The 23,643-nt window shown below is 60.4% G+C and overlaps 1 protein-coding gene across 1 annotated transcript; it reads right to left on the reverse strand.

Moving 5' to 3' along the window:
* Positions 1-478: 478 nt before the first annotated feature.
* On the reverse strand, positions 479-21,994 carry TNS2 (tensin 2). The gene is made up of 28 exons (XM_061347253.1): positions 21,928-21,994; positions 20,356-20,458; positions 19,724-19,761; positions 18,925-18,963; positions 18,788-18,826; positions 18,653-18,702; positions 17,130-17,301; positions 16,058-16,108; positions 15,707-15,829; positions 14,932-14,996; positions 14,296-14,373; positions 13,007-13,116; positions 12,762-12,822; positions 11,796-11,862; positions 11,030-11,153; positions 10,012-10,077; positions 9,808-9,921; positions 7,010-8,554; positions 5,937-6,031; positions 5,729-5,876; positions 4,732-4,857; positions 4,353-4,445; positions 3,712-3,789; positions 3,541-3,618; positions 2,301-2,469; positions 1,534-1,602; positions 1,406-1,435; positions 479-684 (listed from the first exon to the last, which is right to left on the reverse strand). Exons 1-28 carry the CDS (start codon positions 21,988-21,990, stop codon positions 537-539), a joined length of 3,942 nt encoding a protein of 1,313 aa, XP_061203237.1. The 5' UTR covers positions 21,991-21,994; the 3' UTR covers positions 479-536.
* Positions 21,995-23,643: the final 1,649 nt, after the last annotated feature.

A 23,643-nucleotide genomic window follows, 5' to 3' on the forward strand; every position in this document is an offset into this window, starting at 1 on the left:
AGTGCTAAAGGAGGAGCTGGGTTTGGGGGTTCTTTTAAAGGGACCCCCCCCCAATTGATGCTGTTACCCCCCCCCCCCATTCTGAATGTAACCCCCCCACATTGCCCCCCCCCCCCAGTGCTAAAGGAGGAGCTGGGTTTGGGGGTTCACATTGGTGTTTGCACATGGGGGGGTCAAGGGGGGGGTCTGTGCCCCCCATCCCTACACCCCCCCCCAATATATTATTCCCCCTCCAATCTGTGTTATTCACTCCCTTATCCATGGGGGGGAGGGGTAGATTTAAAGGGACCCCCCCCAATTGATGCTGTTCCCCCCCCCCATTCTGAATGTAACCCCCCCCAGTGCTAAAGGAGGAGCTGGGTTTGGGGGTTCACACTGGTGTTTGCACAAGGGGGGGTCTGTGCCCCCATCCCTACACCCCCCTCCATATATTATATCAGCCCCCCCAGGCGCTCAGATAAACCCATTGTTGGACAAATACAGGCTTGGCTTTATTGGGGGGACCCCCCCCGGTAATGGGGGGTCCCGAGGGGGCCTCACTGGCGGCGGGTGCCCAGCAGCACCTTGGTGATGAAGGTGACGATGGCTCCGGCCGGCTGCTCCGGGTCCAGCTCGGCAAAGAGGTGGCAGGAATTGGCCCCCCCCGGGCCCCCCCCCCATTGCCGAGCCACGAAGCCAAAGATCCTGGGGGGAGCGGCAACAGAGAGAAATGGGGGGGTAAAGGAGCCATAGGGGGAAGATGGGGGCGTGGGGGCGTGGGGAGGTGGGGGATGGAGGGAGATGAGGTGGTGGGAGAAGATGTGGGGAAAGATGGGGGGGTAAAAGAGCCATGGGGGGAAGATGATGGGGGGGTAAAAGAGCCATGGGGGGGGGAAGATGGGTGGGAGGGGGGATGAAGGGGGGATGAGGATGATGGGGGGCAGGTGATGGGGGGGAAGATGGGGGGGTAAAAGAGCCATGGGGGGGGAAGAAGATGGGGGGGGGATGATGATGATGGGGGGAAGAAGATGGGGGAGATGGGGGGGGTAAAAGAGCCATTGGGGGGAAGGTGATGGGGGGGGGGAGATGATTGGGGGGTAAAGGAGCCATAGGGGGGGAAGATGATGGGGGGGAGATGAAGGGGGGATGATGATGATGGGGGGAAGATGATGGAGGGGGGGAAGAAGAAGGGGGGAAAGATGATGGGGGGGTAAAAGAGCCATGGGGGGGGAAGATGATGTGGGGGGGAGATGATTGGGGGGTAAAGGAGCCATGGGGGGGAAGATGATGGGGGGGGGGGGATGATAATGATGGGGGGGTAAAAGAGACAGGAGAGGAAGATGATGGGGAGGGAAGATGATGGGGGGGGGAGATGATGGGGGGATCCCTCCCCATCATAACCCCCCCTTTTGCCCGTGGTACTTACTTGGAGGTGGTTCCATCCGGATTCACCCATCTGTGTGTATGGGGGGGGGGGGGGCTGTGTGTTAATGGGGTGCTCACTGCCCCCCCACAATGTGCTCCCACCCCCCCCCCCAAGACGTCCCCCCCCACCTGCGGTCCTGTGGGTCAGTGCTGCAGTGCGTGATGCTGCTGGTGGGGTAGTGCCGGCGGAAGAAGAGCCTGGGGGGGGGCATGGGGTGAGATGGGAGGGGGGGGGCACCCCCATGGACCAGGGGGGGCCCATAGGTGATGGGGTGGGGGGGGTGATGCTGGGAAGGGGATTGGGACCCCCCCACATGATGGTTTTGGGGGGGGGGATGTGATGCTGGGAAGGGGATTGGGACCCCTCCCCCATGGATAGTTTGGGGGGTGCCCCAGAAGATGGTTGGGGGGAGAAGGGGTTTGGGGGTCCCCCAAATCATGGTCCATGGGGGGGGCCCAATGGTGGTCCCATGGGTGGGGGAGTTCCCCCAATGGATGGCTCAAGATGGCTCATGGGGGGGTGACAATGGGTGTTCCCATTGGGGGTCCCATTGAGGGGGGTCCCATGGGGGGGGGGTCCATTGGTGGTCCCATGGGGGGGTTCCATGGGATGTTCCATTGGTGGTCCCATGGGGGGGTCCCGTGGGGTGTTCCATTGGGGGTCCCATGCGGGGAGTCCATTGGGGGTCTCATAGGGGTGTCCCATGGGGGGGGTGACAATGGGGGGGTCCCGTTGAAGGGGGTCCCATGGGGTGTTTTATTGGGGGTCCCAAGGGGGGTGCCATGGGGGGGGTCCCATTGGGGGTACCATAGGGGTATCCCATAGGATGTCCCATGGGGGGGTGCCATTGGGTGTCCCATGGGGGGGTGCCGATGGGGGGTGCCGGGGTCCCCACCTGCGCTCGGTGTCTGTGAGCGTGATGCCCTGCGCCGTCACCTGGAAGTGCACGGGGCCCGGGGGGGCCCGCGCGGGGTCCCCCAGGATCGAACCCGCGGCCTTGGCCACCGCGGGCGGCCCCGTCAGGGACTCGGTGCCCGCAGAGCCCACGTAGAGCACGCGGCAGGCTGGGGGGGGCACACGGGGGGACATGGGGAACCCCATAGGAACCATAGGGAACCCCATAGGGAACCCCATAGGGAACCATAGGGACCCATAGGGAACCCCATAGGGAACCATAGGGAACCATAGGGAACCCCATAGGGAACCCCATAGGGACACATAGGGAACCATAGGGAACCCCATAGGGACCCATAGGGAACCCCATAGGGAACCCCATAGGGAACCCCATAGGGAACCATAGGGAACCCCATAGGGAACCCCATAGGGAACCCCATAGGGAACCCCATAGGGAACCATAGGGAACCCCATAGGGAACCATAGGGACCCCCATAGGGAACCATAGGGACCCATAGGGACCCCCATAGGGATCCATAGGGAACCCCATAGGGAACCCCATAGGGACCCATAGGGAATCATTCGCAGTGCTCCCAATCCCAATGCTCTCATCCCAGTGCTCCCCCCTCCATCCCAGTACCCCCTATCCCAGTGATCCCCATCCCAGTGCATCCCGATCCCAGTATCCCTTGATCCCAGTGCCCCCATCCCAGTATCCCTTTATCCCAGTAACCCCCATCCCAGTGATCCCCATCCCAGTGCCCCCCATCCAAGTGCCCCCATCCCAGTGATCTCCCTCCCACTAATCCCCATCCCAGTGCTTCCCAATCCCAGTGCCCCCATCCCAGTGCCCCCCATCCCAGTATCTCTTGATCCTAGTGATCCCCCTCCCAGTGCCCCCCATCCCAGTGATCCCCATCCCAGTGCCCCCCCCAGTGATCCCCCTCCCATTGCCCCCCATCCCAGTGATCCCTATTCCAGTGCCCCCAATCCCAGTTCCCCCATCGCAGTATGCCTTGATCGCAGTTTCCCCCCATCACAGTGCCCACCATCCCAGTATCCCTTGATCCCAGTTCCCCCCATCCCAGTATCCCTCCATTCCAGTCCCCCCATCCCAGTTCCCCCCATCCCAGTATCCCTTGCTCCCATTGCCCCCATCCCAGAGCTCCCCCATCTCTTCCCCCCCCCATTGCCCCCCATTCCAGAGCCCCCCCATCTCTTCCCCCCCCCTTGCCCCCCACCTGCCCCCTGGTGCAGCAGCTCCGCGGCCGTGCTCATGTTGGGGGGCACCGGCCCCTCGGGGGCGTCCTCCAGGGGGTCTGGGGGGGGGCGAACACCTGATTATGGGGGGGGCACCCATGGGGGGGGCACCCATTGGGGGAGGGGGGGAGCACCCATGGGGGGGGCGGTACCTTTGGTGGGGATGCGCAGGGGGCAGGGCAGGGAGATGGGGCTGATGGAGTGATGCAGGACCAGCGCGGGCAGGCTGCCTGGGGGGGCGGGGCACCATTGAACCCCCTCTTTGGAACCCCAAAACCCCCCCTTTAGGACTCCAAAATCCCCCCTCTAGAGCCCAACCCCCCCCTTTAGAACCCCCCCCCCCCTTTAGGGCCCCAAAACCCCCTTTAGGACCCAAACGCCACCCTAGGACCCAAAACCCCCCTTTATGACCCCAAAACCCCCTTTGGACCCCAAATCTCCCTTTATGACGCCAACCCCCCCCGTTTATGACCCCAAAACCCCCTTTAGGACCCCAAAACCCCCTTTAGGACCCCCAAACCCCCCTTTATGACCCCCAAAGCCCCCCTTTAGGACCCCAAATCTCCCTTTAGGACCCCAAATCTCCCTTTATGATGCCAAAAACCCCCTTTATGATCCCAAAACCCTCTTTAGGGCCCAACCCCCCCACTTTATGACCCCAAAACACCCTTTAGGACCCCCTAACCCTCCTTTGGGACCCCGAACTCCCCCTTTTGGACCCCAAACTCCTCCTTTAGGACCCAACCCCCCCCCTTTAAGACCCCAAAACCCCCCTTTAGAACCCCCCCCTGACCGAAGTGGGGCTCCTGGGGCCCCCCCTTGATCTTGACCCCCCGCGGCCCGGTCTCGATCAGGAAGTGCCGAACCAGCTGCGCCTGGGGGTCCCCTGGGGGGGGGGGGAGGGCGGGGTCAGCACCCATGGGTGCCCCCTCCCCGCCTCCCCTCCCCCACCGGGTACAGGGGAGATGCTGCCCCCCTGAAACCTGCCCTTGGGGGGGGAGGGTCAATGATGGGGGTGGAGAGGGGGGAAGGGATATGGGGGGTGCAGGGAGGGGGTCTATGGGGTATGGGGGTCGCTGCCCTTGGTGGGGGTGTCTATGGGGTGGGGGTGTCTATGAGGTCTCTATGAGGTCTCTATGGGGTCTCTATGGGACTCTAAGGGGGGTTCCTACCCCTGCCGGGGGGGCAGCGGGGTGGGGGCTCCCCCACCCTCAGCGCGAGCCCGAAGGCGCCCCGGAAGCTGCTGCTCTGGCGGATGAGGAAGGAGCCGGGAGCCTCGTGCTGGAGCAGGGCCACGGCTGGGGGGGGGCACGGTGAGCATCCCCATAGCAACACATGGACCCCCCCAGCAACACATGGACCCCCCCATAGCAACACATGGACCCCCCCATAGCATCACATGGACCCCCCATAGCAACACATGGACCCCCCCATAGCAACACATGGACCCCCCCCCATAGCATCACATGGACCCCCCATAGCAACACATGGACCCCCCCCATAGCAACACATGGACCCCCCCCATAGCAACACATGGACCCTCCATAGCAACACATGGACCCCCCCATAGCAACACATGGACCCCCCCCCATAGCATCACATGGACCCCCCCCCCCATAGCAACACATGGACCCCCGGTGGCATCACATGGACCCTCCGTAGCAACACATGGACCTCCATAGCAACACATGGACCCCCCATAGCAACACATGGACCCCCGTCGTAGCAGCCGTGGACACCTGACTGGACCCCCATAGCAACACATGGACCCCCCGAATAGCAACACATGGAAGCCCACGGCGACACATGGACCCAGAGTCAGACCATGGCACCCCATAGCAACACATGGACCCCATAGCAACACATGGCCCCTAGCAATAGATGCCTCCCCCATAGGCCCCCATAGCCCCCCGGTAGACCCCCATACCCCCCCCATACCCCCCCCATGCCCCCTCCATTTACCCCCCACTGACCTCCGTGCCCCCCCATGGCCCCCCGTAGACCCCATACCCCCCCCGTAGACCCCCATAGGCCCCCATCCCCCCCATTTACCCCCCATTGACACCCGTGCCCCCCCATAGCCCCCCATAGACCCCCATTCCCCCCCGTAGACCCCCATAGACCCCCATCCCCCCCATTGACCCCCCATTGACCCCGTGCCCCCCTCACCTCTCTCCCGGCTCAGCCCGGGTTTGAACCAGAATTTGCTCGTGTCCTGCACGAAGGAGCCGCCCGCGGGGGGGGCTCCGGCCCCGGGGGGGTCCCCCCTCCCCCCAGCCCCCTCCTCGTGCTGGGGGAGGGGCGAGGAGCGGGGCCCCCCCGGCGCGGGGGGGGGAGGGGCCGGGGAGGGGGTGGGGGAGGGGGTGTGGTAGAGGGCGGGGGGGGGGAAGGCGGGGGGGGAGGGCCCGGGGGGGGGCTCCGGGCTCTCGGGGTGGGGGCGCCAGGGGAGCCCCGCCCCCGGGCTCCTGCGAGCTGGGGGGGGGAGAGAGGGGAGGGGGGGTCAGCACCGTCTGGGGACCCCAATGGATCCCATAGACCTCAGTGGGTCCGTATAGATCCCAGTAGACCCCTATAGATCCCAATAGACCCCAATGGACCCCTATAGACCCCAATAGACTCCTATGGACCCCTATAGACCCCAGTAGACCCCAATGGACCCTTATAGACCCCAGTGGATGCCAATAGACCTCAATAGACCACAATGGATCCCTTATAGACCCCAATGGATCCCAATGGACCTCAGTAACCCCCTCATAACCCCCCCTTAGCTCCCATAACCCCCCCATTAGTGCCAGTAGCCCCCCCATTAGGCCCCCATAACCCTCCCATTAACCCCTTTAGCCCCCCCAAACACCCCCCAGCCCCCAACAGGCTCCAATAGCCCCCATGGCCCCCACTATCCCCCTATTACCCCCCCATAAAGCCCCCATTAGTGCCTTTAGCCCCCCCGTAACCCCATTAGCCCCATTAACCCCTTTTAGCCCCTTTAGCCGCCCCATAACCCCATTACCCCCCTTTAGCCCCTCCATAACACCATTAGCTCCATTACCCCCCATTAGCCCCATTACCCCCATTAGCCCTTTAGCCCGACATAACCCCATTACCTCCATAACCCCATTACCACCATAACCCCATTAACCCACATTAGCCCCCCATAACCCCATTACCCCATAACCCTATTACCCCCCATTAGCCCCTCATAACCCCATTACCCTCATAACCCCATTACCCCATTAGCCCCCCCATAACCCCATAGCCCCCATAACCCCGTCCCCAGAGCCCCCATAACCCCACCCCCATAGCCCCATAGCCCCCATACCCCCATAACCCCCCCATAACCCCCATAACCCCATTACCCCCCCATTAGCCTCCCATAACCCCATTATCCCCATTACCCCTCATTACCCCCATTACCCCCATTCCCCCCCTTCCTCCCCCCCCCCCACTCACCATTGGGTTCCTGCTGGGGGGTCTCCAGCCCGGGGGGTTCGCACCCCCCTTTGCCAGGGGGGGCCCGAGGGGTGGGGCTCCAGCTCAGCCCCAAGCCGGGGCGGCCGCAGTGGGGACAAGGGGGGGGCTCCTCGGAGGGGGGGGGCTGGGGGCGGGGGGGGCCCCCCCAGGCCGTGCCCCCCCCCAGCCCATAGAGAGGGGGGGGGCCCTCGGAGAGCGAGCGCTGCACCCCCCGCCTGCCCCCCACCCCCGAGGGGAGCCCCCCCCCATCGCGGGGTGCCTCGGGGCTGGGGGGACGGCGACACGAGCAGGGGGGGGCCAGGCTGGCCCGGCGGCACAGGGGGGGGCCGGGGGTCCCATAGGATGCTGTGGTCCCATAGGGTCCTATGGTCCCATAGGATGCTACGGTCCCGGGGGATGCTGTGGTCCCATAGGATGCTGTGGTCCCAGGGGATGCTATGGTCCCATAGGATGCTGTGGTCCCATAGGATGCTGTGGTCCCAGGGGATGCTGGGCTCCCATGGGATGTTGGGGTCCCGTGGGGTGTCAGGGTCCCATAGGGTGCTGTGGTCCCATACAGTGTCGGGGTTCCCTGGGGCATTGGGGACCCATAGGATGTGGGGGTCCCATAGGGTGCTGTGGTCCCAAGGGATGTCAGGGTCCCATAAGGTGTCAGGCTCCCAGGGGATGTGGGGGTCCCATAGGATGTCGGGGTCCCCTGTGGGGTTGGGGTACTGTAGGCTGCTGGGGTGCCATAGGATGTGGGGGTCCCATGGGATGTTGGGGTCCCGTAGGGTGCTGTGGTTCCATGGGATGCTGGGCTCCCATGGGATGTGGGGCTCCCATGGGGTGTTGGGGTTCTCTGGGGTATTGGGGTCCCATAGGATGTGGGGCTCCCGAGGGATGCTGTGGTCCCGTAGGATGCTGTGATTCCATAGGATGCTGTAGTCCCATGGGATGCAGGGCTCCCATAGGGTGCTGTGGTCCCATGGGATATTGGGGTCCCATGGGATGCAGGGCTCCCATAGGATGTGGGGCTCCCGAGGGATGCAGGGCTCCCATAGGATATGGGGCTCCCAAGGGATGCAGGGCTCCCATAGGATGCTGTGGTCCCATGGGATATTGGGGTCCCATGGGTTGCAGGGCTCCCATAGGATGTGGGGCTCCCAAGGGATGCAGGGCTCCCGGGGGATGCTGTGGTCCCATAGGATGCTGTGGTCCCATGGGATGGGGGGGTCCCGAGGGATGCTGTGCTCCCATAGGACATGGGGCTCCCATAGGACGCTACCATCCCATGGGATGGGGGGGTCCCCCCGGGCTCATCCCCTAGGATCGGGGTCTCCCGCTCTTCCTGGGGCCCCCCCCGCACCCCAAAGCCCCCCAGGAGCCGCTCCAGCTCCTGGCGCTCGGCCGCTGTGGGGGGGGGCGGGCGGCCGGGGGGGGGCTCCGGGATGGGGGGGTCCGGGCTGGGGGGGCCCCCCCCGGGGCTCCAGGAGCGCTGCGGCCTCTGCCCCCCCGGGTAGGGGCTGGAGTCCAATGGGAGCTCTGGGGGGGGGGGGGCACAGTGAGGGGGGGCTGAACCCCACAACCCAACCCCCCCTCATGCATCCCCCCGGTGCCTATGGGGGGGTCTCAAGGGTGGGGGCCTCATGAGGGGTTCCTGGGGGGGGGAACCCATTGGGGGGGGTCCCAAGGGTGGGGGTCCCATGGGGGAATTGCAGGGTGGGTGCGGAGGGGGGGTCCCACTGGGGTGTCCCATTGGGGGGCTCCCATAGGGGTGGTCCATAGGGGTGTCCCATTGGGTGTCCCATAGGGGTGGTCCATAGGGGTGTCCCATTGGGTGTCCCACTAGGGGGTCCCATAGGGGTGGTCCATGGGGGTGTCCTATAGGTGTGTCCCATTGGGGTGTCCCATAGGGGTGTCCCATAGGGGTGTCCCATAGGGATGTCCCAGGGGGTATCCTATGGGGTGTCCCATGGAGGGGGTGTCCTGGGAGATAGCCCATAGGGTATCCCATACGGGTGTCCCATAGAGGTGTCTCATTGGGTGTCCCATAGGGGTATCCCATTGGAGTATCCCATAGGGTATCCCATTGGGTGTCCCATGGGGGTATCTCAGGGGTATCCCATAGGGTATCCAATAGTGGTGTCCCATAGGGTGTCCCATAGGGGTATCCCATTGGGTATCCCATTGGGGTATCCCATTGGGTATGCCATAGGGGTATCCCATTGGGTATCCCATAGGGGTATCCAATAGGGGTGTCCATAGGGGTATCCAATAGGGGTGTCCCATAGGGGTGTCCCATGGGGTGTCCCAAGGTGTTTCCCACAGGGTTATCCCATAGAGTTTCCCATAGGGTATCCCATAGGTTATCCCACAGGTTTTCCCATAAGGTAACCCATAGGGGTTCCTATAAGGTATCCCATAAGGTATCCCACAAGGTTTTCCCATAGATTATCCCACAGGGTTTCCCACAGGGTTTCCCATAGGGGTATCCCATAGGGTTTCCCACAGGGTTTCCCATAAGGTATCCCATAAGCTATCCCATAGGGGTATCCTATAGGGGTATCCTATAGGGATGTCCCATAGGTTATCCCACAGGGTTTCCCATAGGGTTTCCCATAGGGGTATCCCATAGGGGTATCCTGTAGGGATGTCCCACAGGGTATCCCATAGGGGTATCATATAGGGTTGTCCCACAGGGTATCCCATAGGGGTATCCTATAGGGATGTCCCACAGGGTATCCCATAGGGGTATCCCATAGGGTATCCCATGGGACCACCCGCCCTGCCCCTACCCTCCAGGCTGTCCTGGTGCCTCAGGTCGAAGCCCTCGTACGAGTCTCTGCGCACGGCGGGGTCCAGGACCCCGTAATCCACGGGGGCGGGGGGGGCGCCGGGGGGGTCCCAGCCTGGGGGTGAGGGTGGGGCAGAGGGGGGGGGCTGTGGGTGCCTGCGGGGCCTCGGGGGGACCCCGGGGCTCCCCCCTCCCCCCCCCTCACCTTGGATCTTCTCAGGGCCCGAGGAGAAAACGAACTCGACGCTGCCCTCGGGGGGGAAGCGCTCGTCTGGGGGGGAGAGATTGGAGCTGCCCCCCCCCGAACGGACCCAGCCCCAGCCCGGGGCAAGCCCTGGGCCCCCTGTACCAAACACCTGTCCCTGTCCCATCCCCATCCCCATTCCATCCCCATCCCCATCCCCATCCCCATCCCCTCCCCATCCCCATCTCATCCTCATCCCATCCCCTTCCCCATTCCCATCCAATCCCATCCCCATCCCATCCCCATCCCCATCCAATCCCATCTCCATCCCATCCCCATCCCCATCACCATCTGATCCTCATCCCATCCCCTTCCCCATCCCCATCTCATCCCCTTCCCCATTCCCATCCCATCTCATTCCTATCCTCACATTCACATCCCTTTCCCCATTCCATCGCATTCTCATCCAACCCCATCCCCATACCCCTTCCATCCCATTCCATTCCCATTTCACGCTATTCCCATCCAATCCCATCCCCATTCCATTTCCATCCCATTCGATTCCCATTTCACCCTATTCCCATCCAATCCCATCCCCATGCCGTTCCCATCCCCATTCAATCCCATCCCTTTTAATTCCCTTTTCACCCTATTCCCATCCAATCCCATCCCTAACCCATCCCTATCTCCATCCCCATTCCCATCCAATCCCATCCCCATCCCATCCCCATTCAATATCATCCCACTCCATTTGCATTTCACCCTATTCCCATCCAATCCTATCCCTATCCATTTCCATCCCATTCCATTCCCATTTCACCCTATTCCCATCTCCATCCCCATCCCTATCCAATCCCATCCCTGTCCCATCCATTCATTATCATCCCACTCCATTCGCATTTCACCCTATTTCCATCCAATCCCATCCCCATCCCATCCCCATCCCATCCCCATCCCATCCCCATCCCTATCCCCATCCCATCCCCATCCCATCCCCATCCCCATCCCCATCCCATCCCCACCCCTATCCCATTCCCACCTTCCCAGGCCAGGTCCAGCTCTCCCCGGGGCAGCCGCAGCCGCCCCCCCCGCAGCGTTCCCGTATGGAATTGGGCCCGGAACACGGGCTCGCGCCCCCCCAGCTGCCGGTGGTAACACGTGACCTGCGCACACGCGTGTGCAAGGCTGAGTGTGCAACGGCACCGCAGGCATCCCCATAGCACCCACAGCACCCCATAGCACCCATAGCACCCATAGACCTCCATAGCATCCATAGCACCCATAGACCCCCATAGCATCCATAGACCTCCATAGCACCCGTAGCACCCATAGCACCCATAGACCCCCATAGCATCCATAGCACCCATAGACCCCCATAGCATCCATAGACCTCCATAGACCCCCATAGCATCCGTAGCACCCATAGACCCCCATAGCATCCGTAGCACCCACAGACCCCCATAGCATCTGTAGCACCCATAGACCCCCATAGCATCTGTAGCACCCATAGACCCCCATAGCATCCACAGCACCCATAGACCCCCATAGCATCCATAGCACCCATAGCCCCCCACAGCACCTCATAGCAATCTATAGTACCCTGTAGCACCCCATAGCACCCTGCAGCACCCCTCAGCACCTCACAGCACCCACAGCAGCACGCATTGCACACACACCTCTGGCATCCCCCACACCGGCAGCCCTGTGTGTGCCCCCCTCACATGTGCCCCACTGCCCCTCTATTGCACCCCTCATTGCCCCCCCATTGCACCCCATTGCCCCCCATTGTGCCCCCATTCACCCACCAGGACATCGCCCTTGAGCAGCAGCGCCGGCTCCAGGCTGATGCAGAGACTGTGGGGGCCTGGGGAGCTGTGGGGGGGAGCCCAGAAAGCACCAGGGCACAGTGAGGGACAGGGGGGGGACACAGGCACAGACACAGTGACAGGGAGATAGTGGGATCGGTCACACTCACCTACAGCCACTCATTCACCCTCATTCACTCTCACACACTCATTCACACTCATTCACTTTCACACTCATACTCGTTCACACTCATTCACTCCCGTTCATTCACTCATTCACTCTCACACACTCATTCACACTCACACTCATTGACACATTGAGCTCATTCGCACTCATTCACACTCCCACTGAGCTCATTCACTGTGACCCATTCACCCTCACTCATTCATTCACCCTCATTCAACTCATTCACTCACACTCATGCACTCTCATTCACACTCCTGTTCACTGTCACTCATTCACACACACTCTCATTCACACTCACATTAACTCCTATACTCACTCACTCACACTCCCATTCACACTCCCATTCACTCTCACACTCACTCCCATTCACTCTCACTCACTCCTATTCACTCACACTCACTCCCATTCACTCACTCCATTCACCCTCACTCACTCCCATTCACACTCACTCACATTAACTCCCATACTCACTCACTCACACTCCCATTCACTCTCACTCACTCACACTCACTCTCATTCACACACTCCCATTCACTTCCATTCACTCTCACTTCCATTCACTCCTATTCACACTCACTCCCATTCACACTCATTCACACCCACTCTCACTTCCATTCACTCCCATTCACTCTCATTCCCATTCACTCTCACTCACTCCCATTCACTCTCACACTCACTCCCATTCACTCTCATTCTCACTCCCATTCACTCCCATTGTCTCCCATTCACCCTCACTCACTCCCATTCACTCTCACTCACTCCCATTCACCCTCACTCACTAGACCCCCGAGGTGTAGACGAGCTGCAGTGCCTGGTAGATCTTCAGGAAGGGCCGACAGCCTGCGGGGGGGAGTGAATGAGGGGGGGCTCAATGTGGGTCCCGGTTGTGGGTCCCAGTTGTGGGTCCCAGTTATGGGTCCCAGTTATGGGTCCCAGTTGTGGGTCCCAGTTATGGGTCCCAGTTATGGGTCCCAGTTATGGGTCCCAGTTATGGTCCCGGCTGTGGGTCCCGCTCCCCACTGACCGTGTGCGCCGTAGCCGGGCAGGGCGGGCAGCAGGACGTGCTGCAGGAACACGGGGCTGCTGCTGAGCCGCTGCTGCCCCGAGAGCAGCGCCCCAAAGAGCTCCACGGCCCTGCCCGGAGACAGCACCCGTGACACAGGGAACAGCACCCATGGAACAGCACCCATGGAACAGCACCCATAGAGAGCACCCATAGAGAGCACCCATAGAGAGCACCCATAGAGAGCACCCATAGAGAGCACCCATAGAGAGCACCCATAGAGAGCACCCATAGAGAGCACCCATAGAGAGCACCCATAGAGAGCACCCATAGAGAGCACCCATAGAGAGCACCCATAGAGAGCACCCATAGAGAGCACCCATAGAGAGACCCATAGAGAGAGCCCATAGAGAGCACCCATAGAGAGAACCCATAGAGAGCACCTTTGGAGCCCATAGGGAGCACCCATAGAACCCATAGAGAGCACCCATAGAGCCCATAGAGAGCACCCATAGAGAGAACCCATAGAACCCATAGAGAGCACCCATAGACAGCACCCATAGAGAGCACCTTTGGAGCCCATAGAGAGCACCCATAGAGAGAACCCATAGAACCCACTGTACCCATAGAGAGCACCCATGGAACCCACTGTCCCCATAGAGAGCACCCACAGCACCCATCAACCTGTACCCCAACTTCCCCAGCACTCAGCAGCATCAGCATCCTCTATCCCAGCACCCCGTATCCCAGGAACCCAGCATCCCCCAGCTCTCCATGTCCCAATGTCCCCCAGTGTCCCATGTCCCCCACATCTGCATGATCCCATGTCCATGTCCATATCCCACGATCCCATATCCCATGTCCATGTCCCATGATCTCATATCCCATAATCCCATATCCCATGATCCCATATGCCATTTATATGTCCATATCTCCATGTCCATGTCCCCATATTCCCATGTCCATGTCCCATGTTCCCATATCCCATGTCCATGTCCATATCCATATCCCATACTCCCATGTCCATATCCCATGAACCCATATCTCCATGTCCATGTCCCCATATTCCCATGTCCATGTCCATATCCCATGATCCCATGTCCAACATCCCACATCCCCATATCCCACATCCCATACCCCATATCCCACATCCCATACTCCATATCCCATACCCCATATCCCATACCCCATACCCCATATCCCATACCCCATACCCCATATCCCATATCCCATATCCCATACCCCATACCCCACATCCCACATCCCTCTCCCTATCCCTATCCCTATCCCTGTCCATGTCCATGTCCCACCTGCGCTGTGACGGCTCCATCCCCACCTTCTCCTCGCAGAACTTCCTCATGCTCAGGGTGCTCAGCGCCTGATCAGCACTGGGGGGGGGAAGGGGGAGGTCAGGGTGCCCCCCACCCCCCCGTGCCCCCACCCATAGAGCCCCCACACCCCTGACCCCAAACCCCCATAGCACCCCATAACTCCCTGACCCCTGTAACCCTCATAACCCACAGAACCCCCATAGCCCTCCCATAACCTCCATAACCCCATACCCCACACCCCACACCCCATATCCCATATCCATACCCCATATCCCATACCCCATATCCCATACCCCATATCCATATCCCATACCCCATATCCCATATCCATATCCCATACCCCATATCCATATCCATATCCCATACCCCATATCCCATACCCATACCCCATATCCATATCCCATACCCCATATCCATACCCCATACCCCATATCCCATATCCATACCCCATACCCCATACCCCATATCCCATACCCCATACCCCATACCCCATACCCCATACCCCATACCCCATACCCCATACCCCATACCCCATATCCATATCCCATATCCCATACCCCATACACCATACCCCATATCCATACCCCATGCCCATGCCCATACCCATGTCCGTACCTGGCAGTCACTTGGCTGTAGTGCATGTAGGCTGCCACGACGACGGCCGCCTTGCCCTTACTGCCCTGGGCAGGGGAACAGGGGGGGGTCAGGACCCCAGTACCTCCCAGTGCCCCCCACCTCCCTATAGCCCCCCTCTTGTCCCATCGTCCCCCATGACCCCCCCAACCCCTCACATCTCCCCTATACCCCCCATACCCCCCATACCCCCATACCCCCCATACCCCCCATACCCCCATACCCCCCATACCCCCCATACCCCCATACCCCCCATACCCCCCATACCCCCCATACCCCCATACCCCCATACCCCCCATACCCCCATACCCCCTATACCCCCTATACCCCCTATACCCCTTATAGCCCCTATAGCCCCCTATACCCCCTATACCCCCCATACCCCTATACCCCCTATACACACCATACCCCCTATACCCCTATACCCCCCATACCCCTATACCCCCATACGCCCCATACCCCTATACCCCTTATACCCCCCATACCCCTATACCCCCTATACCCTCCATACCCCCTATACCCCCCATACCCCTATACCCCCCATACGCCCCATACCCACATACCCCTTATACCCCCCCATACACCTTATACCCCCCATACCCCCTATACCCCTATACCCCCCATACCCCTATATCCCTATACCCCATACCCCCATACCCCTATACCCCCCATACCCCCCATACCCCTATACCCCCTATACCCTCCATACCCCCTATACCCCTCATACCCCCTATACCCCCATACCCCCTATACCCACCTTGCAGTGCAGCACTGCCAGGCGCTGGGGCTGCCCCCTCAGCCACCCCTCCAGTGCTTTGCAGATGCAGCAGAGCTTGTCCAGGGGGGGGGCGAGCGGGTCTGGCCACCCAAAGTCCTGCACCTGGGGGGGGGGGGTGTCAGTGGCACCCAGAGACCCCCCCAGCACCCAGTGGGACCCCAATGGGCCACCCCAAATGGGACCCCCAATGAGATCCCCAATGGGACCCCCAATGGGATTCCCAATGGGTCCCCCCAACGGGATCCCCAATGGGACCCCCAATGGGATTCCCAATAAGCTCCCCAATGGGCCCCCAAAGGGACCCCCCCCGTGCCCCCATCCCCTGCTCACTCTGGGGTTCAGGAGCGCCAGGTCCCGGCGCTTCTCGGAGAGGTTGAAGATCTGGGGGGGGTCAGGATGGGGGGGAGGGGGTCAGGGACTTTATCCCCATCCTGACCCCATGGACCCCGATGCCCCATCCCTGTCTTGTCCCCATGGACCACACCATCCCCATCTCATCCCCATCCCATCCCCATCCCATCCCCATCCCATCCCTGTCCTAACCCCATCCCATCCCCATCCTAATCCCATCCTGCCCCTGTGGACCCCAATGCCCCATCCCTGTCCCTGTCCCCATGGACCCCAGTGTCCTGTCCCTATCCCTGTCTGTGTCTCCATGACCTTAACATCCTGTCCCTATGGACCCCAATGTCCAGTTCCAGTCCCCACGTCCCCATTCCCCCTGTCCATGTCCCATGTCCAATGTCCATGTCCCCACGTGCCATACCCCATATCCCATACCCCCTACCCCATATCCCATACCCCAAACCAAATATCCCACATCCTATACCCCATATCCTACATCCCATATAATCCGATATTGTCCCATATAGTCCCATATGGTCCCTCTTTCTTCCCACAAAATCCCATATGGTCCCACCACGTTCCCTAACCCTTAACCCTAACCCTAACCCTAACTCCTCACCCTAACCCTAATCCTAACCCTTAACCCTAGCCCTTAACCCTAACCCTAACCCTAACCATGTTCCCATAACCCATATCCCACAACCCCCACATCCCATATAGTCTCATACAATCCCATATAAACCCACAGAGTCCCATACAATCCCATACAATCCCATATAAACCCATATAGTCCCATACAATCCTGTATAAACCTATAGAGTCCCATATAGTCCCATAGAGTCCCATACAATCCCACGGAGTCCCATACAGTCCCATAGAGCTCCATACAGCCCCATAGAGCCCCATACAATCCTATAGAGTCCCATAGAGCCGCATACAGCCCCATACAGTCCCATAGAGCCCCATACAATCCCGTATAAACCCATATAGTCCCATAGAGCCCCATACAGTCCCATGTAGTCCCATAGAGCCCGCTATCGCCCCCTATCGCCCGCACCATGTAGTGCTCGCGGTGCCGGGAGCGCAGCATCTGGGCCACGTGACGCAGGAGCAGGCGCAGGCGGGGCTCGGGCAGCGCGCGCGGGAAGCGCAGGCTCAGCAGCTGCGCGCTCACGTAGCGGACGTCAAGGTCCGGGCCCAACAGCAGGGGGCGCTCCAGGGACTGAGACCTGAGCGGGGTAGCGAGGGGTGGGGATGTTGAATAGGGATTGGATAGTAGGGATGTTGGATAATAGGGGTGTTGGATAGGGATGTTGGATAGTAGGGATGTTGGATAGGGATGTTGGATAATAGGGATGTTGGATAGCAGGGATGTTGGATAATAGGGATGTTGGATAATAGGGATGTTGGATAGGGGTGGATGGGGATGGGTGGGGATGGATGGGGGTGGGTGGGGTTGGGTAGGGATGTTGGATAATAGGGGTGTTGGATAATAGGGATGTTGGGTAGGGATGTTGGATAATAGGGGTGTTGGATAATAGGGATGTTGGATAGGGATGTTGGATAATAGGGATGTTGGATAATAGGGATGTTGGATAGGGATGTTGGATAATAGGGGTGTTGGATAATAGGGATGTTGGATAGGGATGGATGGGGATGGGTGGGGATGTTGGGTAGGGATGTATGGGGATGGGTGGGGATGTTGAATAATAGGGATGTTGGATAGGGGTGGATGAGGATGGATAGGGATGGATAGGGATGTTGGATGGGGTGATGATGTTGGATAATAGGGATGTCGGATAATAGGGATGTTGGATAGGGATGTTTGATAATAGGGATGTTGGATAACAGGGATGTTGTATAGGGATATTGGATAGGGATGCATAGGGATGTTGTATAGGGATGTACAGGGATGTTATATAGGGATATTGGATAGGGATGTACAGGGATGTTGTATAGGGATATTGGATAGGGATGTATAGGGATGTTGTATAGGGATGTACAGGGATGTTATATAGGGATATTTTATAGGGATGTTGTATAGGGATGTATAGGGATGTTGTATAGGGATATTGTATAGGGATGTTGTATAGGGATGTTGGATAGGGATGTTGTATAGGGATGTTGGATAGGGATATTGTATAGGGATATAGAGGGATATAGAGAGATATAGGGATGTTGGATGTAGGGATTAAGGGAAGTAGGGATACGGAGAGATATAGGGATAGAGGGATAGAGGGATATGGGATATAGAGGGATAGAGGGATACAGGGATATCGGATACAGGGTTACAGGGGTATGGGACATAGGGGTATGGGATATAGGGATACAGGGATAGAGGGATATAGGGATACAGGGATACAGGGATATAGGGATATGGGATATAGGGATATGGGATAGAGCGATATGGGATATAAGGATATAGGGATAGATGGATAGAAAGATAGAGGGACAGAAGGATACAGGGATATGGGATAGAGGGATACCGCCCCCTATAGCCCCTATTGTCCCCCTAGCCCCCCAAGCCCCCAGTTGCCCCATAGGCCCCCCATAGCCCCCATATCCCCCATAGCCCCATACCTGGGCAGGGTGTTTCTCTGTGGGGTGGTGCTCAGGGACTTGGTGGAGCCCTGGGGGGGGTCACGAGGGGGTCACAGAGGTCACAGGGGGGTCACAGAGGGGTCACGGAGGGGTCACATGGGGGTGGGGCCTCACCACGTGCTCGCTGCGGCGGGTGGGGGCGGTGCTTCTGCGCTGGGGGAGGGGTCAGGGCGGGGTCACGGGGAGGTCACGGGGGAAGGGGCGGTTCCCGCCCCCGTTCCCCCTCCCCCCGCGGGGGTCCCGGCTCTCACCTGCTCAGGAGGGGGCGGGGCCTGACACGGTGACGTCACCTGTGGGGGGGGCGGGGTCACCCCTATGGGACCCACAGCAGGAGCCCAGCCTCGTAGCGGGACCCTGCCCCATAGCGAGACCCTGCCTCATAGAATGGCTCCAGCCCCATAGAATGGCTCCAGCCCTATAGCAGATCCTGGGTCCACATACCAGGACTCCAGCCCCATACAGGGATACCAGTCCCACAGTGTGAGCACAGCGCCATACAGGATCCCAGCCCCATAGCGGGCCACCAGCCCCATAGCATGTCCCAACCCCATATCAGGTTCCCAGCCCCATAGCGTGCCCCAGCCCCATAGCACGTACCAGCCCCACAGCAATCCCCCAGCCCCATAGCGTGCCCCAGCCCCATAGCACGTACCAGCCCCATAGCAACCCCCCAGCCCCATAGCAGGTCCCCAACCCCATAGCGTGCCCCCAGTCCCACAGCCGCTGCAGGCCCCAGGCCCCACCGCAGCTCCCATCCCCATCGCGTGTCCGGACCCCCCCTTGTGCCCCCCCCCGGTGTTGTCTTTGGCCGGACCCGACGGGGGAGGTTCCCACGCACACAAAGGGGCCCTTCAGGGGCACCCCCCGCCCCCCCCCGCGCCCCATAGAGGGCAATGGGGGGAGGGATGGGAATGTGGGGGAACACCCCCGGCCCCCCCCCGTGTCCATCCCGAGGGGGGCACAAGGGGGGTGCGCGAGGGGAACCCCCGCCCCCAGAGCATGGGGGGGGCAGTGGGGGGAGGGGGCAGTGTGGGGGTACCCCCCCCGTACCTTCCCCTCGCATCGCTTGTGGCAGCTCAGCTTGCAGACTGCGGGCACAGGAAAGGGGCATCAGGGACCCCCCCCAGCCCCATAGCGCCCCATAGAATTCCATAGCGTCCCCATGGCATCCTCGTAGCATCCCATAGCACAGTCTACAGCACCCTATAGCACCCCATAGCATCCTATAGCACACCGCAATGCACCCCATAGCACCCTATGGAACCCCATAGCATCCTCGTAGCCTCCCATAGCACAGTCTACAGCACCCTATAGCACCCCATAGCATCCTATAGCACCCAATGCACCCCATAGCACCCTATAGCACCCTATAGCACCCCATAGCACCCCATGGCACCCCATAGCACCCTATAGCACCCCATAGCACCCTATAGCACCCCATAACACCCTATAGCACCCATAGCACCCATAGCACCCCATAGCACCCTATAGCACCCCATAGCACCCTATAGCATCCCATAGCATCCCATAGCACCCTATAGCACTGCATAGCATCCTATAGCACCCCATAGCATCCTATAGCACCCTACAGCACCCATAGTACCCCACAGCACTCCATAACACCCTATAGCACCCATAGCACCCATAGCACCGATGACCCGGGGGGGTTCCCAGGCCCCCACCTCTGCAGCTCAGCCCCGGCGGCCCCAGCGGCTCCGCGCAGACCGCGCAGGGCCCCCCCCGCCGCGGAGCCTTCTCTCGGAAGCTGTGGGGGGGGGCGGGGGGCTGCGGGGGGGAGGGGACACGGCTGTGACCCCCCCGTGACCCCCCATTAACCCCCCGTGACCCCCCTGTGACCCCCCATTGACCCCCCGCATTGACCCCCCCGTGACCCCCCATTGAACCCCCATTGACTCCCATTGACCTCCCCCTTGAGCCCCCCGTGACCCCCATTATCCCCCCTGTGACCCTCCCATTGACCTCCTTTTACCACCCTATTGAGCCCCCTTGACCCCCCATTGACCCCCCCTGTGACCCCCGTGACCCCCCGATTGAGCGTCATTGCCCCCCGTGACACCCCCATTGCCCCCCCGTGACCCCCCATTGACCCCCCGTGACACCCCCGTTGACCCCCCTTGACCCCAGTGAACATCCATTGAGCCCCCATGAGCCCCCGTGACCCCCTCTTGAGCCCCCACTTGACCCCCATTGACACCCTGTGACCCCCCCATTGAGACCTCATTGACCCCCCCATTGAGACCCCATTGACCCCCCCATTGAATCCCCCCATTGACTCCCCCACGTCCGTGTCCCCCCCGTGTCCGTGTGTCCCGTGTCCCCCTCCATGCCCCCCCCTCCGTGTCCGTGCCCCCCCACTCCGTGTTCCCACCGCAGGAAGTGGGGCCGGGACCAGCCCAGGAAATGGGGCCCCTTGGGGGGGGGGGGGGGAATGGCCCGACCCCCCCCCGGGATGGACCCATGCGGGGGGGAGGGGGAGGAAAGAGCGTGGGAATGGGGGGATCAGCGTGGGAAAAGGGGGGAACAACGTGGGACAAGGGGGGGACAGCGTTGGGAAAGGGAGAAGAGGGTGGGAATGGGGGGAATAACGTGGGAATAAGGGGGTTTGGGGGGGGAAAAGGGGGAATAAGGTGGGAAAAGGGGGAACAAGGTGGGAAAAGGGGAAATAAGTTGGGAAAAGGGGGGGTCAGAGAGGAAAATGGGGGTTCAGTGTAGAAAATGGGGAGAACAGCGTGGGAAAAGGGGCTTCAGTTTGGGAATAGGAGGATTTGGGGGTAAAGGGGGGATAACTTGGGAAAAGTGGGGAACAAGGTAGGAAAATGGGGTGTTTAGTGTGGGAAATGGGGGGTCAGTATGGAAAAAGTGGGGAACAAGGTGGGAAAAGGGGGTTCAGCGTGGGAAAAGGGGGGTTATTGTGGGAAATGGGGATGCGGGGTGGAAATGGGGGTGGTCAGTGTGGGAAAAGTGGGGAACAACGTGGGAAAAGGGGGGGGGATAGAGAGGGAAAAGGGGGGTACCCGTGGGAAAAGTGGGAGTTACTACGGGAAGTTGGGAAGGGGGGGGGGAATGGGGAAGAGGGGGAACAACGTGGGAAGAGGGGGGATAACGTGGGAAAGGGGGGTTCCGCGTGGGAAAACGGGGTTCAGAGGGGGGGTTCAGAGGGGGGGTCCCGCCTCAATCCCCCCCCCCTTCCCCTTGTCCCGTTCCCGTCCCGTTCCCCCCCCCCCCCCCCGTACCGTGTCGCTGCCGTCGCGGCGGCCCAGGGCCCGCAGCAGCGTCCCCAGAGGGGGGGGCTTCATCGTTGGGGGGCGGGGGGGGGCCCGGAGGTTTTTGGGGGGGGAGGCACCGGGAGCGGGTCCCGGAGCGGAGCCGGGAGCGGAGGGATCCGGGGGGGGATTGGAGGTGGGGGGGGGGGAGGGAAGGGCCGGTCCCGCCCCGGCTTCCGCGACACGGAGCCGCTTCCGTGCCGGGGGGGGGGGCACCAAAGGGGGGCCACGGGGGGGGGGCACCAACAGGGAGGGGGGGGGCCGTGTCCTCAGATGCCCTTTATCGGGGGAACAGCGGAAACAGCCCCAAAATAGCCCCCCCCCCCCCCCCCCCCGCCACAATCGGGGTCATGGCCCCGGTTACCGGATCCCCTATTGGGGGGGCGGGTAAAGGGGGCTTAGGGACCCCCCCCCATTGGACCCGCCCCCCCCTCGTGGCTCCGCCCCCCCCCGGGATTTGGGGGGATTTGGGGTTTTTCCATTCATAAAATAAGTGAAGAAACCGGGACAGCACTGGGGGGGTGTACTGTTAAAGGGGGGGTTGGGGTGCACCCCCCCCCGGGGGGGCTGTGGAGAAGGGATTCCCAATGGGAAAGGCACTGGGGGGGGCAATGGGAGCTCCGATGTGGTTGTGGGGAGGGACATGGGACTGGGGAGGTGTTAAGGGGGGAGGAGGATGATGATGGATGGAAATGGGAGAGGATGAGGAGGAGGTTGGATACAGGAAGAGCGATGGAGGAAGTGGATGGAGAGGAAGAAGAGGATCTATGAAGGAGGAAGAATGGGTGGAAGGGGAAGGAGGAAGAGGATGGAGGAGGAAGGATGCAGAGGATGACACTGGACAGAGGAAGATGGATGAAGAGGACCAATAGAAGGGGATGGATGGATGGAGGAGGAAGGATGAAGAGGGTGAGTAGGGATGGAGGAAGGATGCAGAGGATGATGCTGGATAGAGGAAGATGGATGAAGAGGACCAATAGAAGGGGATGAATGGATGGAGGAGGAAGGATGAAGAGGATGAGTAGGGATGGAGGAAGGATGCAGAAGATGATGCTGGATAGAGGAAGATGGATGAAGAGGACCAATAGAAGGGGATGGATGGATGGAGGAAGAACAGAGGTGGAGGAGGAAAAGGAGTAGGAAGAGGAGGATGGAGGGGATGGGTGGAATAGGGAGATAGAGGAAGAGGAAGCAGATGGAAGAGGAAAAGGATGGATGGAGGAGGAAGGATGCAGAGGAAGATGGATGAAGAGGACCAATAGAAGGGATGGATGAAGAAGACAAGAGGATGGACGGAAGAGGAAGGATGCAGAGGATGAAGATGGATGGAGAAGGAAGGATGAAGAGGATGAGGAGGGATGGAGGAGGAAGGATGCAGAGGATGGTGGATAGAAGAAGATGGATGAAGAGGACCAACAGAAGAGGATGGATGGAGGAGGAAGGATGAAGAGGATGATGCTGGATAGAGGAAGATGGATGAAGAGGACCAATAGAAGGGGATGGATGAAGAAGACGAGGAAGAGGATGGACGGAAGAGGAAGGATGAAGAGGATGAGGATGGATGGAGGAGGAATGATGAAGAGGATGAGGAGGGATGGAGGAGGAAGGATGCAGAGGATGAGGATGGATGGAGGAGGAAGGATGAGAGGAGGGATGAAGATGGGGAAGAAGAGGATGGATGGAGGA

The sequence above is a fragment of the Neopsephotus bourkii genome, unplaced genomic scaffold, assembly GCF_033783945.1.
Source record: "Neopsephotus bourkii isolate Nb327-2 ecotype Australia unplaced genomic scaffold, CSIRO-AGI_Nbou_v1 NB_309, whole genome shotgun sequence".
In the NCBI taxonomy this organism is placed as follows: domain Eukaryota; kingdom Metazoa; phylum Chordata; class Aves; order Psittaciformes; family Psittacidae; genus Neopsephotus; species Neopsephotus bourkii.